Genomic DNA, 18042 nt, shown 5'->3' on the forward strand with positions numbered 1-18042 from the left:
GATTCAGAGAAAAATAGTAATTTCATTGCAGTCTAAAAATTTCAGAGCAGGGACTGAGGGGACGAGAGCAACGACGCAACATACCAAAAGCGTGAACATGTGAATATGTGATGTGAGGCCATTTGTCCTCTCCCTCTCTCTCCGTCGGCGGCTTGCCGCCAAAACTACCAAGAAACAGAAACCAAGCGAGAACGGAAGCTTGCCGAGCTTTTAAGCGCTCTCACCCCCCTGCTCCAGTGCTACTCCTGAATTTCATCTTTCCTGCCACCGCAACTCTCCCTCTCCAATGGGCCAGTCGACGGAGGAGCGCCCGCTGAAGGTGGTGTTCGCGTCCCCGGCGGAATACTTCACGGACGCGGCGCCGATCGGGAATGGCAGCCTCGGCGCCATGGTCTGGGGCGGCGTTGCCTCGGAGAAGCTCCAGCTCAACCGTAAGTGACCTCTGCCGGCACAAGGTTCTGTGGTCACATTCGATGTGTGGCGTCTCTGCAAGAACGGGGCGTTGGAGGTGCTTGATGAAATGGCTGAACCAAAGGATGCATATGCACCGGTTATTTTTTTCCATTCCGTGGATTACATGAAAATTTCGAATAGAGTTATGAGGGAGCCAATAACATGCTTGCTTGAAATGTTCATGCAGATGACACTCTATGGACCGGTGTGCCTGGAAATTACGCTGATTCCAAAGTGGCTGCTGCCCTCCCGGTGGTCAGGAAACTCGTTGATGAAGGACGGTTTGTTGAAGCCACTGCTGCAGCCTCGAGCCTTACTGATGGCCCGAACGAGGTACGCCATGTGTCAGCTTGCCAGTCATCTGTTTTGCATAGGAAAACACGATATTGATTATGTTGAGCCAGTGATGCCAAAAAAAAAAAAAAATACAACATAGCATCTATGCTTGACTACGTGCCACCTTGGGACGGTTCATTGAACCATTAGTGCAGCTACTGATATATTTTTAAACTTTCTATTGATAGTACTATATTCTTTTGTTCTGTGCTACGAGCATTCGGTAATGTATTCTACCACTCATATGCAGCTCGTACATGATAGATCATTTATTTGATGGCATGCAGACATTTTTACCCTCTATTTTGCCATTATTACGAACATCCTATGACACTTCATGAACCCGTATCACAATTCCTATTGACTTGTTATACTATGACTGCTATTGACTTTCCAATTGAGAATATTATGCCATGCAATTGAAGGGACAATATGTTCCAGTTCTGAGTTTCCATTTCCTTGTTTCAAAATCTTCAAATGTACATTGACGGGATGAGTTACTGTATGTGCAGCAATTCCCTGATTATCTGCATGACATGTTCATTCAACCAGAAAGCAAGAATATCTCATCTTTTTTCCTTCTGCGAAGGTCTACCAACCACTTGGAGACATAAACCTGGAGTTTGAAACATCCAATCAGGAGTTCAAGTCCTACAAAAGGGAGCTTGATTTACATACTGCAATTGTGTACACAACATATAATGTTGGGGATGTTCAGCACACTAGAGAGCACTTCTGCTCAAATCCACACAAGGTCCTTGTCACCAAAATCTCAGCAAACAAATCAGGACATGTATCCTTCACAGTGTCCTTAAGCAGTCAGTTAATCCACAATGTCCATGTAGTTAATGAAACAGAGGTGACCATGGAAGGTAGCTGCCCTAAACGAAGACCCACATTGGACAAAACTGGAATTGACAATACTGGCATCAAGTTTGCAGCTGCCCTCAGCTTGCAGATGGGTGGTGATGGGGCAAAAGCAGCAGTTATAAATGGTCAAAACTTGAGAATCGATAATGCAGATTGGGTTGTTTTGCTTATTACAGCCTCTTCATCGTTTGATGGGCCTTTTGTCAGTCCTTCAGACTCCAAAGTTGATCCAGTATCAGAAGCCCTGAGGACATTAAACATAAGCAGGAATCTCACATTTTCTCAGCTAAAAGCTGCTCATTTGATAGATTTTCAGGGTCTTTTTCACCGCGTTACCTTACAGTTATCACAATTGTCAACCTTTGGAAACACAAGCCTGAATGGAGTTGGTGAAGCCATAAAAACAACAGCAGAAAGAGTAAGTAGTTTCAAAAGTGATGAAGATCCATCTTTGGTTGAACTGTTATTTCAGTATGGTCGCTATCTTCTCATTTCCTGCTCTCGGCCTGGAACACAAGTATCTAACCTGCAAGGGATATGGAACCAAAGTGTCACACCTGCATGGGAGTAAGTTCCTTTTTATTAATTATTTTTTTAATCAGTTATTGGTTGCTGCCTAATTTTTTTTGCTGCTGCTTTATGCATAATTTTTCTAAGCAGACACCATCTTTTATTTCATTCACAAAAAATTCACTTAATGTCTGTGGAAAATAGTTTGTACTTTTTATGCAGTTTAAGTGCAATGGCAAATAATTTACAAATTAAGTTTCATGGACATGCATGTAAGCTTATGTCGTGAACTTTGATGATGTGATTTTTGCATAATATGTTCTTTTAGTTTCAAACTCACCTTGTTAATCTTAGTAACAGTTTTTTCTTGGAGACCATGATAATGTTTGTTTCTCATTTGCGAACACTCTTAGTTTATAACTTTATCTTCACATCTCATGTTATACACCAAGCTTCTTCACATCTCTTAGTTAAGAAACTTGTATCAACTCGATGTAAAAACCTTGAATTTAATAAAATTCCCCTATTGAAAAGAAAATTTATCTACTATTAACAAATCATCTTATTGGATTAATTGAAATACATCATTACCAAAAAACTATACAGTGATATTTTGTGAGTACAATTACTAAAATGCTGTGAACCTAATTTATTTACTCAACATCATTCCTAAGTTTGGACCTCTTGATTCCAGTTCCTACAGTTGCCATATTGCTTGTATGTATGCAATAAATTTTTAGGAACAAATAATAATGCTGCTTCCTTTACAGGGCCGCTCCAACCTTGAACATTAATCTTGAGATGAATTACTGGCCAGCACTTCCCTGCAACCTTAGTGAATGCCAAGAACCACTATTTGACTTCATAGCATCTCTTGCAGTTAATGGAGCTAAAACAGCAAAAGTACATTCCAGTTGTTCCTTTGCTTAATTTAAATGCAACAGTTCAAAATCATTAAGTCATATTTTACTTTTTTTCTTGTTTTCGTGCCTCATACTTTGAGAGGATTATATTAACCCAACCTTATAAACTACAGTCATCATCTGAAAGGCACCATGCGCATGTCCTTCAAACAGTTTAATTCTTGTAACTTTGACAACAACTATAAGAATCTGTTATTGGCCCCAATGTTAGGATCTGAACTGTAACTCTCATCGAGAAGATGGCACTAGGAAGAGTTGGGGCAATTTTCTGGATTTTTCTTTCCACAATACCATGTCCAACCAAGGGTTGGGGATACATATTTATAGTTGGCCTAGCAGCCAACCAGCCAAGCATCAAGGCATATGCTAGTCTAAGATGCCTTTGGTGTTGTCCTATCTAGTCTAAGATGCCTAGGACTGTCCTACCCTAAAGGTAGTCAACAAAGTGGTGCTGCAGCAAGCATATGCTGCAGCCCCACTGTCCTCGAGTCAACAAACTGGTGCTGCAGCAAACAGAGCAGATGCTGCAGCCCCACAACAAAGCAGGCAGGTGCTGCAGCAAATAGAAGCTGCAGCCCCACAAGGACCAGTACAGCAGCAAGACTTATCCAGCATTCTCCCCCTAAGTCTTGTGCGTCGTCTTGTGGGAAAGTTGGACCATCCCGGTCCTGGAACAGAGCTCAAGGAACTTGCTCCTCCCAAGAGGCTTGGTGAGTAGGTCCACAAGCTGATCCTTGGTGTTGATATAGCTCGCCTTGATGCTTCCTTCCTACAAGCAGCCTCGGATGAAGTGGTACCTCACCCGGATGTGCTTGCTCCGCTCATGGAAAACGGGGTTCTTTGCCAGGGCCAGAGCGGACTTGCTGTCCACCCTGAGCTCCACCGCTATAGTGTCTCTGCCGAGGAGATCACCGAGCAATCGGGCAAGCCAAAGTGCCTGAGTCGAAGCAGTGGAGGCCGCTATGTACTCGGCCTCGCAGCTGGACAACGCCACCACCTGCTGCTTGACCGACTGCCAGCTAACGAGGCACTTGCCGAGGAAGAAGAGAATCCCTCTCGTGCTCTTACTGGTGTCGATGTCGCCGGCGTGGTACGCGTCGATGCGCTCCTCGTCGTGAGAGAGCGGAGTAGCGAACTCCACCGGGCTGTGCTCGACATGAGCTGGTGTCGGAGTAGACGTGCCCAGAGGGGTGGCTGTCGGTGCTGGAGTACGTGGCGTCGCCAGCTGTGGTGGTGCCGGAGTCGCGGCTGGAGAGCGTGGCGCTGCCAGAGTAGCAGGCGTCGGAGTTAGTGGAGGTTCGAGGACTGGGGTACGCACGCTCGGCGAAGAAGAGCTGCCTACTCCCCCAGCTCCCTCGAAGTGGATGTACCCGACAGTGAAGTCGTCGTACGTCGGAGTCGAACCGTCGTCCACCGCCTTGTCCCACGCCCATCCTCGCCCTTCGTCGAACACAACGTCGCGCGCTGTGCGCACACGCTGTGTCTCCGAGTCGAGAATGCGGTAGGCCTTCGAGCCCTCCACGTAGCCAATGAACACTCCTGGAGTGCTCCTGTTGTCAAGCTTGCCAATGTGGCCAAGCTCCTTGGCAAACGCGAGGCAGCCAAAGACCCGCAGGTGGGACACCGCCAGCTTGTGCTCATGCCAAGCCTCGTACGGCGTCCTGCCGTCGAGCGCCTTGGTGGGCGAGCGGTTGAGGATGTAGACAGCCGTCACCACTGCCTCTCCCCGGAGAATAGCCGGCATCCCCCTCTGCTTGAGGAGGGCCCGAGCCATCCCCACAACAGTCTGGTTGCGCCGCTCGACGACGCCGTTCTGCTGCGGGCTGTATGGTGCGGAGTAGTGGTGCTGAATGCCCTCATCAGCGCAGTACGACGCGAATTCAGTCGCCGTGAATTCGCCACCGTTGTCGGTGCGCAGCACGCCCGACTTGCGGCCGCACTCCAACTTCGCAGCAGCCTGCGTGTGCCAGATGGCGTCTGCAGCCTCCCCCTTGCTGCCGAGGACCATCACCCACATGTAGCAGGAGAGGTCGTTGACGAGCACAAGAAGTAGCGTCGTCCTCCGGGTGTGGCCGGTGTCACCAGGCCACACAAGTCCCCGTGCACGAGCTCAAGCTGCTCCTTGGCTCGAAAGCTCGCCTGCTGGGGAAAGGGGAGCCGCCTCTGCTTTGTCAACACACAGACATCGCAGAACTTCTCCATGTGATCGAGACATGGCAAGCCTCGCACCATCTCCTTGGCACTTAGCCACTTCAGGGCCTCGAAGTGAAGGTGCCCGAAGCGCTCGTGCCACTGCCACGCCTCGTCGTCTCGACGAGCAGCGAGGCAGAAGGGTTGTGCCACCTGCACATTAAGGATGTAGAGTCGATTTGCGCCTCTGGTTACCTTGGCAAGAAGGCGACGACCGCGGTCCCAAATCCTCATGACTCCATCGTCGATCACCACGCGCGAACCGTTCTCTTCCAGCTATCCCAGGCTGATGATAGAGTTCCTCAGCGCGGGGATGTAGTACACTCCAGTGAGCAGCCTGTGCTCTCCAGACTCGGCGGTGAAGATGACGGAGCCGACGCCCTTGATCTCTACGCCGGAGGCATCCCCAAACTTGACGGTGCCTCGGATGCTAGAGTCAAGCTCGGTGAAGAACTCTCGCCAACCAGTCATGTGCTGGGTAGCGCCGGTGTTGAGGCACCACCCCTCAGCCTTATCGTTGCTGGAGCCGTCGCCGAGGAAGGCGTGTGCCCTCGGCTTGTCAAGGTGGAGGAGAGCCGCTGCGGCTGATGCCGCTGGAGATAGCTCGACGCTTGCGTGTGCCCGGAGCAGAGCCGGCTCCTCCTCCTCCGCCAGTGCAACGTGAGCCTGGCCGCGGATTGGCTGTCGGCAGTCCTTGGCCCAATGGCCAAGCCTGCCACAGTTGCGGCATGCCTCGTCTCGTGGCGGCCTGTGTTCGCCGGCGGCACCACCCTGGGCACCTCCTCACGCGCCGCCAGCACCACCCTGGGTGCCTCCTCGCGTGCCGCCCTCGGTGCCTCATCGCGCCTTAGGCGCCTTACGCGGCTTGCCGCGCCTGCGGCCGCCTATCGAGGAAGAAGGCTCCCCCTTCTTCCGATCATCCTGGCGGGCCTCGCACTGCTCCTAAGTGAAATGGAGCTTCCCGCCAATGATGACAAGCCCTGAGGGAGGCTGTGACTCGTCGCTGTCGACGACCTTGAGGTGACCTATCGCCTAATCGATCGACATCCTGGAGAGGTCCAGTAGAGACTCGATCAAGCGAGCGATCTGCTTGTACTTCTCGGGTATGCAGCGGAGGAGCTTCTCGAAAGCTCTCTCCTTGCCATAGGTGTCGTTGTTGTACTGCACCATCTTCTGCAATAGAGTGTTGAGACGGAGAGCAAAGTCATCAACATCCTCACCTGGCTTGAAGGCCAGGTTCTCCCACTCCTTGCGAAGTGCCTGCGGTGTGGACTTGCGGGCGCGGTCGCTGCCGATGCGTGCCGCAGCGATGGCATCCCAAGCCTCCTTGGCAGTCCGCTTCTGGGAAAGCGAGAACTGCATCTCGGGCGGGACTGCAGCGATGAGGGCGTCCAGCGCCCATCGATCCTCATCGTAGTCAACATCACTGTACCAGACTGCCTCCCACATGTGCCGCACCTGGAGCCTCACCCTCATCACCATGGCCCACTCGACGTAGTTGGTCTTGGTGAGGGTAGGCCACCCACCACTGGGGCCGACTTCCCTGACAACAGCCTGGGCCCTGTGGCGACCATGACGGTGGTCCGAGGAGGGAGAGCCACGCTTCCTGTAAAGGCCGCGCTCTCCGTGGACCCGGCCGCTGCGCCGCCGATCGAACTCCATCTCTGCCTGCAGCTGGGCAGCCCTCTCCTGCAATCGCTGGACCTCCAGTGCGAGGTCGATGTGCGGGTCGCCCTAGGAGTCGCGGTCACCATGTCTGCTAGGAACACGGTCGTCGCACGCACCCCCGCCGGGAGCGCTGCTGGCGTGTGCACGCCCATCTGGGCTGCCGCCACTGCGCCCGCGGCGGCTGCCCACTGTGATGCCGGTTCCTGCGCCACCTCCGTTGCTAGCACGACCTCTACGTTGGTACCGCCATCGGCAGAGGTAGTGCTGCTGATGCTACCGCCACGTAGAGTCTCAAGCTCCATTGCCGCCGCACGCGCAACATCTGCCGCCGCCGCCGCTTCCACTTCCGCCTTCGCTGCAGCCAGCTCCGCCGCCACCAGCCTCGACGCCCTTGCCGCCGCCGCAGCGATCTCTACCGCCACTCGGATACGCTCCTCTGCCACAGCGAGCTCGGCCTCTTGCCGACGCCGCGCACTCAAGGCGACCGAGTGCTGAGACTGTCCTGCGGACATAGCGCGCCACCGGGGGGCTGCGTGGGGAAGAGGCTGCTTCCGACGAGCTGCTGCTCGTCTGCGTAGGGGGAGAGGAGTGAGCAGGGACATCCGTGTTTCTACTACCGGTTGGGGACGAAGGGTGGCTGGGGAGGGATGTGAGCAGGAGATGTTCAAGCTACAGGATAATACGGCTCTAATACCAGTTGTTAGGATCTGAACTGTAACTCTCATCGAGAGGATGGCACTAGGAAGAGTTGGGGCAATTTTCTTGGTTTTTCTTTCCACAATACCATGTCCAACCAAGGGTTGGGGATACATATTTATAGCTGGCCTAGCAGCCAACCAGCCAAGCATCAAGGCATATGCTAGTCTAAGATACCTTTGGTGCTGTCCTATCTAGTCTAAGATGCTTAGGACTGTCGTACCCTAAAGGTAGTCAACAAAGTGGTGCTGCAGCAAGCATATGCTGCAGCCCCAGTATCCTCCAGTCCACAAACTGGTGCTGCAGCAAATAGAGCAGATGCTGCAGCCCCACAACAAAGCAGTCAACAGGTAGGTGCTGCAGCAAACAGATGTTGTAGCCCCACAAGGACTAGTACAACAGCAAGACTTATCCAGCACCCAAATGATCTCTTTCCATTAATCACACATGGTAGATAGTAGTTTAGGGTACATATAGAGATAAGGCAGGGGTAGGTAGTAGGGGTATTTTAGGGATAACATAGCTAATACATAGATAGGGTGTGCACATGCACCACAAACCACACAACACACACATAGAGACTTATTCTATCATTTCCCCCCTAAGTCTTGAGTGCCTTGAGTGGCAGCTGAACCATCCCGATCCTGGAGCAAAGTTCTTGGAACTTGATCCTTCCAAGTGACTTGGTCAGGAGGTCAGCGAGTTGAATTTGGTGTTGATGTAGTTCGCCTTGACACTCCCTTCCTCCAAGCAGCCTTGGATGAAGTGGTACTTTACCCGGATATGCTTGCTTCGCTCGTGGAAGACAGGGTTCTTCACCAGGGCTAGAGCGGACTTGCTGTCCACCTTGAGCTCCACTGCTTCAGTGTCTCTGCCAAGAAGATAACCAAGCAGCCAAGCGAGCCAAAGAGCCTGAGTAGAAGTAGAAGTAGCGGCGATGTACTCGGCCTCGCAGCTGGACAGGACCACCACCTGTTGCTTGACCAACTGCCAGCTGACGAGGCACTTGCCGAGGAAGAATAGCATCCCGCTCGTGCTCTTGCTGGTGTCGATGTTGCTGGTGTGGTCCCTGTCGCTGTAGCCGATGAAGTGCGCAACGGCAGGACACCTTGGGTAGTGTGGGCCACAGCCGAGAGTACTCGCGATGTAGCGGGATCCTCTTGATAGCCTACTTGTTCTCCATTGTCAGTCGTTGCATGAACCGACTGACGTAGCCGACAGAGAATGCCAAGTCCGACCACGTGTGGGCAAGGTAGCGAAGGCTCCCTACAAGGTGCCGGTACTGCGTGGCGTCAACCTCCTTAGCCGTGCTGTCGTGACTTAGCTTTAGCCTCTCCTCCATCAGAGTGAGAGCAGGGTTGCAGTCGGTGAGCCCTCCTAGCTCAACGATGCACTTGGCATAGGCGATTTGTCGTAGAGTGATGCCGGAGCTGTCCTGGTACACCTCGATCCCCAGGTACAAGGAGAGGAGACCCATGTTGCTCATCTGGAAGGCAACCTTCATCTCGTCCTTGAACGTCTCCACCTCCTCGTCCTTGGTGCCCGTGATCACCAAGTCGTTGACGTAGACGCCCACCAGCAGGGCATAGCCTCCCTTGCCCCGCCGGTAGATGGTCGCCTCGTGCGGGTATTGCTTGAAGCTCATGATCTTCAGCGTGGAATCCAGCTTGGCATTCCAAGCTCGCGGTGCTTGCCGCAAGCCATAGAAGGTCTTGTGCAGGCGGAGAACCTTGTTCTCCTTGCCGGGGATGACGAATCCCGGCGGCTAGTGGACGTAGACCTCCTCCTTCAAGTCGCCGTTGAGGAAGGCAGACTTGACGTCCATGTGGTGGACACGCTAGCCCTCCTGGGCTGCCAGTGCGAGGAGGAGACGCACGGACTCCATCCATGTAACAGGAGCGAAGGCATTGTCGTAGTCGATCCCCTCCTGCTACACGAACCCGCGCACCACCAATCGAGCCTTGTGCTTGACGATAGCACCAGCTTCATCTTTCTTCAGCTTGTACACCCACTTAAGGATGATCGCGCGATGACTGGGAGGGAGATCAGCCAGCTCCCAAGTCCGGTTCTTCTCAACCGTGTCCATCTCTAGCTTCATCGCGGCGCGCCATGCCGCGTGTCCCTCAACCTCAGCGAAGGAGCGAGGCTTGCCTCGGCGTACGCGAGGTGCAGCTCCGCCTCCAGGTCATGCGATACAAGTCCCGGCACTGCCTGGTCACCGAGGATATCGTCCATGGTGCGGTACTGCAGAGGCTCGCTGTCGTGGTATGTGTCGACGCAGTCCTCGTCGTGGGAGATTGGAGTGGCGAACTCCACTGGGCTATGCTCGTTGTGAGCCGATGCTGGTGCAGCCGTGCTAGGAGAAGTAGCTACCATCGTAGGAGAGTGGCATGGCCGGCTGTGGTGGTGGCATTGGAGAGCTCGTCACAGCTTGAGGAGTACTCGCCGAAGTCAGTGGAGGACTTGCCGGCGTCGGTGAAGAGCTCGCCGGAGTCGGTGGAGACCCGGGGACTGGGGTAGGCACGCTAGGTGAAGAAGAGCTGGCCACTCCCCCAGCTCCCTCAAAGTGGACGTAGTTGACAGTGAAGTCGTTGTACGTCGTAGTCGAGCCGTCGTCCACCATCTTGCCCCACGCCCAACCTCGTCCTTCGTCAAACACAACGTCACGCTCCTTGCGCACATGCTGTGTCTCCAGGTCGAGGATGCGGTAGGCCTTCACTCCCTCAGCGTAGCCGATGAACACCCCTAGGGTGCTCCTATCATCGAGTTTGTTGACGTTGTTCAGCTCCTTGATGTACGTGAGGCAGCCGAAGACGTGAAGGTGGGGGACCACCGGCTTGTGCCCATGCCAAGCCTCGTATGGTGTCTTGCCGTCGAGAGCCTTGGTGGGCGAGCGGTTGAGGATGTACACGGCTGTCATGACCGCCTCTTGCTAAAAGATGGCCGGCATCCCCCTCTACTTGATAAGCGCTCGAGCCATGGTCACCACCGTTTGGTTGCGTCGCTTGATGACGCCGTTCTGCTGCGGGGTGTACGGCGTGGAGTAGTGGTGCTAGATCCTCTCGTCGGTGCAGTACGCCGCGAACTCAGTTGCCGTGAACTCGCCACCATTGTCGGTGCACAACACTTGAAGCTTGCGGCCACACTTGTTCTCCGCAGCAGTTTGAATGTGCTTGATGGCATCGCAGCAGCTCCTTTTGTGTCGAGGAGGACCACCCACATGTATCGGGAGACATCGTCGACAAGTAGTAGGAAGTAGCGTTGCCCTCCTGGAGTAGTCGGCATCACCGGCCCGCAGAGGTCATCATGCACGAGCTTGAGCCTCTCCTTGGCTCGGAAGCTCGCCTGGTGAGGGAAGGGGCATCACTTCAGCTTCATGATGACGCAGGTGTCGTAGAGCTGCTCCACATGGTCGACGCACGGCATGCCCTGCACCATCTCCTTAGTGCCAAGCTGCCTCAGGGCCTCGAAGTGAAGGTGCCTGAAGCGCTCGTGCCACCGCCAAGCCTCGTCGTCGCGGCGGGCAACAAGGCAGAGAGGCTGAGCCACCTCCACGTAGAGGACGTAGAGGCGGTTGTTCCCCCTCTCCACCTTGGCAAGGAGGCGCTGTCGTCGATCCCAAATGCGGAGCACTCCGCCAAGATCTCCACGTGCGAACCGCTCTTATCCAGCTGCCCAAGGCTGATGATCGAGTTCCTCAGTGCGGGGATGTAGAAGACTCCGGTGAGGAGTTGGTGCTCGCCAGTCTTGGCGATGAGAATGACGGAGTTGTTGCCCTTGATCTCCACGGCCGAAGAGTCGGCGAACTTGATGAAGCCGCGCACATCGATGTTTAGGTTGGAGAAGAACTCCCGGCGCCCGCTCATGTGGTGTGTAGCATCACTGTCTAGGAACCAGCCACCGATCTTGTCATTGCTGGAACCGTCGCCGAGGAAGACTTGTGCGCGCGGCTCATCAAGGTGAAGGAGAGTAGTGGAAGCCGGTGCCGCTGGAAGTAGCTCGATGCTCCTGTGAGCCAGGAACAAAGCCGGCTCATCCTCCTCCGCAGCCTGTGCGACGTGAGCCTAGCCGCGCCTCGGCTGGCGGCACTCCTTGGCCCAGTGGCCAGTCCTGCCATAGTTGTGGCAGGTGTCGTCTTGTGCAGCCTTGCGCTTGCCGGTAGCACCACCCTTGGTGCCTCCGCATGCGCCGCTCTCGGCGCCTTCTCGTGCCTTGGGCGCCTTGCGCGGCTTGTGCTTGTGGCCACCTATCGAGGAAGAAGGCTCCCCTTCTTCTGCTCCATCTGGCGGGCGAGCCACTGCTCTTCGGTGAGGTGGAGCTTGCCACCGATGGTGACTGGCCCGCGAGGCGACAACTCCTCATGGTCGCCGACCGCCTTGAGCCGCCCCGTCAGCTCCTCGATCGTCAGCGCGGAGAGGTCCAACAGCGTCTCGATGGAGATGGCGAGCTGCGTGTACTTCCGGACGACGCGCGGGAACTTCTCAACGGCTTTCTCCTCGTTGATGTCGTCATCGCCATACCGCGCCAGCTGCTGCCTCAAGCCGAAGAGACGGAAGGCGAAGTCGTCAACGTCCTCGCTTGGCTTGAAAGCCAGACGATCCCACTCCTGTCGAAGCTTCTGGAGAGTGGACTTGCGGGCGCGGTCACTATCGATGCGAGCCGCGGCAATGGCGTCCTTGGCGGTCCTCTTATTCGAGAGGTTGTCCGCCATCTCCATCGGGATCGCGGCGAGAAGCGTCTCCAGCGCTCGCCGGTCCTCATGGCGATCGACATCGCCATACCGAACCGCATCCCACGTCTGCCGTACCTGCAGTTCACCTTCATCACTAAGCTCCACTCCATGTAGTTGGTCTTGGTGAGCATCGGCCACTGCATGTTGCCGACGGTCTCTTGGATGATGGTCTACCCTCGGGGGTCGGAGCTCGGAGTCGAGGTCAGAGTCGTAGTCGGAGTCGAGGCCGGACTCGTGGACGGAGCTCCTCCTGCTCTGGGGATGGTCGTCGTCCACGCCTCGACGCGGGTCCTTGTCCCACCGTTCCACCTCCGCGTCCTGCCGTCGGTTCGCCTCCTGCGGCTCAGGATGGCCGCCTTGTGCCTCGATGCCAGCGGCCTGGACCTCGCCTCGACGGCCTTGCACCGTGCGCCTCATCTCCTCCTCATCACGCCGCGCCCCGGCGGCCTTGCGCCGCGCGCCTCATCTCCTCCTCATCACGCCGCGCCATCTCGCGCGTCGCCGTTGGCTCCTCATGCAGCTCCTCGGCTTCCCTACGCTGCTGCGCAGCTTTCGCTGCCATAGTTCGAGATGCCGCCACGGCCTGGCATGTGGCCTCGTTCGCACGCGCCGCCGCTGCCTTGCGCGCAGCCACCGCTTGCCGCTCCTCTTCCCGGCGCGCCGCACGCGGCTCCGCCTCCTCCTCCTCCTTGCACCGGTCCGCACGCCTCAACGTCACTACATCCTCCTCCCGGCTCTACACGCTCAATGTCATCGAGCCGCGACTGCTCGCGTGCAAGGCGCGAGAGCCGCCGGAGTGCGTGCTGCACCGGGTGTTGGAGCCACGTCGGCTGTGCTATGGGCACCCGCCATGGATGTCAAGGAAGCCGCTGGGTTGGGGGAAGAAGTCGCCGCCGCCTCCATCCCGGGTAAACGCCGAGCCGCTTGCCGCGTCCCACGCCGAATCCGCCGCCACCCGCGCCGGATCCGTGTGGGGGAAGGCCGGATCCGCGTTGGGAGAGGTCGGATCCGCGTCGGAGAAGGGTCGCCGGCGCCGGGGAGGGGGCGCCGCCGCCGCCGACCGCCAGCGGCGGGTAGGGTTTAAGGAGAGAGAGGGAGGAGAGGAGGGGTTGGTGGGAGAGAGAAAACTGACTCTAGGTACCAATTGTTGGCCCTAAATGATCTCTTTTCATTAACCACACATAGTAGATAGCAGTTTGGGGTACATATAGAGATAAGGAAGGGGTAGGTAGCAGGGGTATTTTAGGGATAACATAGCTAATACATAGATAGGGTGTGCACATGCACCACTAACCATACAACACACACATAGAGACTTATTCTACCATCTGTGACAATGAGATGTTTTTATATGAGTGCATTGTATAAAAAGTAGTCGCCAGAGACCAAGTTCTAGTTAATTACAGTGTTATAACAGAAGAATGGTACATGTAAAACATGGTACCATTTTGTATTTTTATCGCATACTTAGACCATGATGCAAGAAAACTCTGAAGCAATTTACCTAGAACAAAACAGTATGTTTTATACCATTGCAGATCATTCTTCAATTTCATATGTGGATATCCATTTGTGACAGACCAATTACCAAACAAGCGGCTGGGTAATTCACCACAAATCAGACATCTGGGCAAAATCATCCGCATCAAATGGAGATCCTCAGTATGCTGTGTGGCCAATGGGGGGTGCTTGGCTTTGTACGCATATTTGGGAACACTACCAGTATTCGTTGGATAAAGTATGATAATACCGTCTGCGCTATCAAATTGTAGCCTCTTCCAGACTATCATAATGTTCTTGTACTAGTGATCACACATTCTTGTATAAGTTTAACCTATATCACTTTAAACTGAGAATTTCATTGATCTATTGCTATGTGAATATAGCTGCAATATATCTATGGCCAGAACAGTGACTTAGGTTCATGAAGATCGATGTAGCTTAATTTAATTTATAACTAATTTATTTAATACAACTAAAAAATGGAACTTCTGGGGCTCCCAAGGTTCATTCAAGAATTGTATTAGTTGATCCACAGTTACGTAATGCTACTTGTTTTCAACATGTAGGTGTTTCTGGAGAATGCATATCCATTGCTGGAAGGATGTGCTCTGTTTCTAGTTGATTGGTTGATTGAGGGGCCTCAAGGCTATTTGGAAACAAACCCCTCTACTTCTCCAGAGCATTCTTTCATTGCTCCTGCTACTGGTGGTCATAATGCTAGTGTGAGCTATTCTACTACGATGGACATCTCAATCATCCGAGAGATTTTTCTTGCAGTTATTGCTTCAGCTGAGGTACTGTTTGCATGCATTGTGACTAGATCAGTTAATGAAACTATGTTGTGGTTAAATAGGTTTGTTTTATGAATTTAATGTCAACTAAATTATCACTTCTACTGCTTCTATTCTGCTATATAGGTTTTAGGGAAATATGATACTACTCTGGTTCAGAGGATCAACCAAGCGCTCCCACGGCTCCCTCCAATTATGATTGCTAAAGATTGCACAATCATGGAGTGGGTAATGTTCACAACTACAGGCTCCCTTATCTAGTTTCAAATTCAGTCTTCTAGCATATTTGCTTCATGCGTAGATTGTTGTTGCATGCAGGCACTAGATTTTGAGGACCCAGATGTCCATCATAGGCACCAGTCACATCTCTTTGGTCTTTACCCTGGTCATACAATAACAATGGAGAGGAATCCTGATATTTGCCAAGCTGCTGCCAATAGCCTTCACAAACGAGGTCTGCAAAAGACAATGTGTAAATGCATTTGATTATAATGTCTGATTCCCTCAATTACAATACCTAAACAGCATCAGAATTCTCTGTTCAGTACAACTGAGCTAATACAGTAAAGATGCCTGTAGCATATACATCTATAAACCTCAAAGAACTTTATATACATTAGGAATAAGACATGAGGAGTCCCATGTTTTACTTGTTTTGAAGAAAAACGAATTCTAACCCGAATCATAGTGCATTTATTGTTATGTATTCAATATGTTGTGATTGTTCCTATCTTGGGGTATCTCTCGGAAGGTTTCCAGTCTAAAAACTGACAGGAAGGAAAGATTATACAAGTTTAACCTCATTATAACAAGAAGGCTACTATACGGCATACACAGCACAAATCTCGTCTCTAGACTTTCCAGATTATCTAGACTGCCCATTTATTTTAGAGAAGTCTTGTGTGATTAGTATGACAATGGTGAATGGTTACATAATAACAGAAGTTTAGAAATTCAAGGAACAATAGAAAATTCAGACTGTAAAATTAAACATGATTTTGTAATGGTTCTCATCTTGTTTAGGTATGAGCTAGATGAGATGAACGCATGTCGCACTGATCTTTTTTATGACTGTATGAAATGCATTATACAGAAGAAAAGTACTTACTGAGTTATTAAGCTAATACACTCTGGCTTCTTACCAGGGGAAGATGGCCCTGGATGGTCACTTACGTGGAAGATGGCTTTGTGGGCACGTCTTATGGACAGCAAAAATGCATATCGGATGATATTAAAGTTGATCAATCTGGTTCCCCCAACTGAAAAGTTTGGCCTCAATGGTGGACTGTATACCAACCTGTGGACAGCACATCCCCCTTTCCAGATCGATGCTAACTTTGGGTACAAGTTTTCTCACATTTCAGATACATAGCTCTAGTTTATTCTATGCGTGCTTCTAGCTGATAATAATGAAGTTTGTGCTATTACTAAAAAAACTGTTATGATAAAGAACATAAGGAAGTTGCTGATATCCAGTTCCTGTAACTGAGCTGTTATTATTTGGAATATCTAATTCTGTACCCTTGCAGATTCACAGCTGCCTTAGCTGAAATGCTGCTTCAGAGCACTCTCACTGATCTCTATCTGCTCCCTGCGCTCCCACGCAATAAGTGGCCCAGGGGCTGTGTTAAAGGGTTGAAGGCTCGGCGGGATGTGATTGTGAGCATCTGCTGGGAGGAAGGGGAGCTCCAGGAAGCATTGCTGTATTCTGGAAGGGGCGACTCAGATTTAAAGCTGCATTATGGTGGGCAAGTTACAACGTTCAGAGTTTCAGGTAGACATGGTTACAAGTTTAATGGTGGTTTACAGTGCATCGAATCATGGCCCCTAGACAAATAAATATCTCATAGTTACCTATGGACGTCTAAATGAATTAGTATATGGTAGGAAAATTTACAATGACCGAAATAATGGTTACTTGTATTAGAATGTGAAGTGTTTTCAGTTATGAGTGTGTCTTCATTGCTGCTAAATGGACTGTGGTTTGGTTTAAGGGTCTCTGTATAAAAAGTAATGGCTACCTGCTGTATGAGAATGTAAATAATGCAGTTCTGAAGACTTGAACTCAAGTAAAAGTCAAGTTGAATTTTCACTTGAATTCAAAGCCAGGATGAATTCAACCAAAATTCGACTTGCCATTGACATGCTCTCTTTTGGTAGAATTGTAATGAACTAACCTTTAGAGGTTCAAGTGTAGGAATTAATTGAAGGCTTGGCGTGATTCCAAACATGATTGCCTTTTTTAGTTAATTCTTCAAAACTGTTTAAAGCTTGATTGTAACAAGGGTTGAGACTTAAACATCTTTACAGAGCTAGTTGAGTACATCATTTATAGAAGATAGAGTGGTGTAACCTACTTGTTCCAAAAAAGATACTCCCTCCTCCGTCCTAAAAATTCATTTTAGGGTTCAAAATTTATCAAAAAATAAGTTAATAAATAGGACTAAACAAGATCATTTTACTTCCTTATTATTCTGTCCAAAAATTCGTAGAATGACTAGTTCTTTTTATGATGGAGGGAGTAGCCACCTGATCATGGCATCTTTGTGCTGTCTGATGGCGTCAATATGGAAGCTGAAGTCTTTCATTTCCAGAGCTGTCTTTTCCCCTCTATAGTTCTGAGAGTGGTGGACTCACTGCGAAGCGGATCTCCGGTACTGACCTGGACACCGGAGGGGCGGGAAATCGACGTGCCGATGCCCGACAGGACTTTTTTAATTTATAGATTTTATTATACACTTAAATACACTTTATGTCTAAATGTATAATAATATATATGAATTAAAAAACTCAAAACGATCTATAATTTGAAACGGAGGAAGTAGTTTTTTATCTACAGTTATAGGCTTAGTTCAGGGTTATAGGCTTGCTAGTAGGCTAGATTGCTAGATGGAGTTGTCGTTGATTCCAGACGATATGTGTCTCCTCCAGGAGATCTCTGGTGGCGTCGTCCCCTCCGCCGCGTGCAGCATGCTCCGGCGACTTGGCTGCGAGGTTTGTCGTTCCTCTCCTTCAGATTGTCGGTGTACGGGATGAAGAGAGGTTTGGTCTTATCTTAGCAAAGGGGTGCGAGCTTCTTTCCCAGGTCTACGATGTTATCGTCGGAGATGCCGTTTCCGAGCTGTTGGCATGCTCGACGATGTGCACGCTAGGCGAGGTTGCCCGAGGCGTTCGTTGGTTTTAATGCGTCTTGGTTGTGGGACGTTGCTCTTGGTGGCTACTAAAAATCTAATGGCCTTTAACGGCCCATCCTCGTCGGTGTGGATACGTCGCACCTGGTTTTAATGGAAAAATTGAGTGCATTGCTACGATTAAAATTTCACATATATAATAAACTTTCATGTGAATAACCACAACCACATCATAACGA

General features: G+C 51.4%; 1 protein-coding gene across 2 annotated transcripts; it reads left to right on the forward strand.

The window, feature by feature from the left end:
* The first annotated feature begins 92 nt into the window (after positions 1–92).
* LOC101755941 (alpha-L-fucosidase 2) lies at positions 93–16813 on the forward strand. Of its 2 annotated transcripts, XM_004983218.3 has the most exons (10): positions 94–431; positions 641–786; positions 1379–2226; positions 2940–3072; positions 13958–14116; positions 14448–14675; positions 14799–14900; positions 14991–15126; positions 15818–16013; positions 16202–16813. In XM_004983218.3, exons 1-10 carry the CDS (start codon positions 287–289, stop codon positions 16509–16511), a joined length of 2403 nt encoding a protein of 800 aa, XP_004983275.1. In that variant the 5' UTR covers positions 94–286; the 3' UTR covers positions 16512–16813. The 2 variants fall into 2 exon arrangements, with proteins under 2 accessions (XP_004983276.1, XP_004983275.1); XM_004983219.3 differs by lacking the exon at positions 13958–14116 and having other exon boundaries at positions 93–431.
* The last annotated feature ends 1229 nt before the right edge of the window (positions 16814–18042 follow it).

The sequence above is a fragment of the Setaria italica genome, chromosome IX (genome assembly GCF_000263155.2).
Source record: "Setaria italica strain Yugu1 chromosome IX, Setaria_italica_v2.0, whole genome shotgun sequence".
Taxonomy (NCBI): domain Eukaryota; kingdom Viridiplantae; phylum Streptophyta; class Magnoliopsida; order Poales; family Poaceae; genus Setaria; species Setaria italica.

Bases quoted from the DNA above. Each gene is read 5' to 3' on its own strand.
- LOC101755941 (XM_004983218.3), top strand. From the start codon at position 287: ATGGGCCAGTCGACGGAGGAGCGCCCGCTGAAGGTGGTGTTCGCGTCC. The intron at 3,073-13,957 runs GTACATTCCAGT...CATTTGTGACAG, and splicing joins ATGGAGCTAAAACAGCAAAA to ACCAATTACCAAACAAGCGG. The intron at 15,127-15,817 runs GTCTGCAAAAGA...GCTTCTTACCAG, and splicing joins CAATAGCCTTCACAAACGAG to GGGAAGATGGCCCTGGATGG.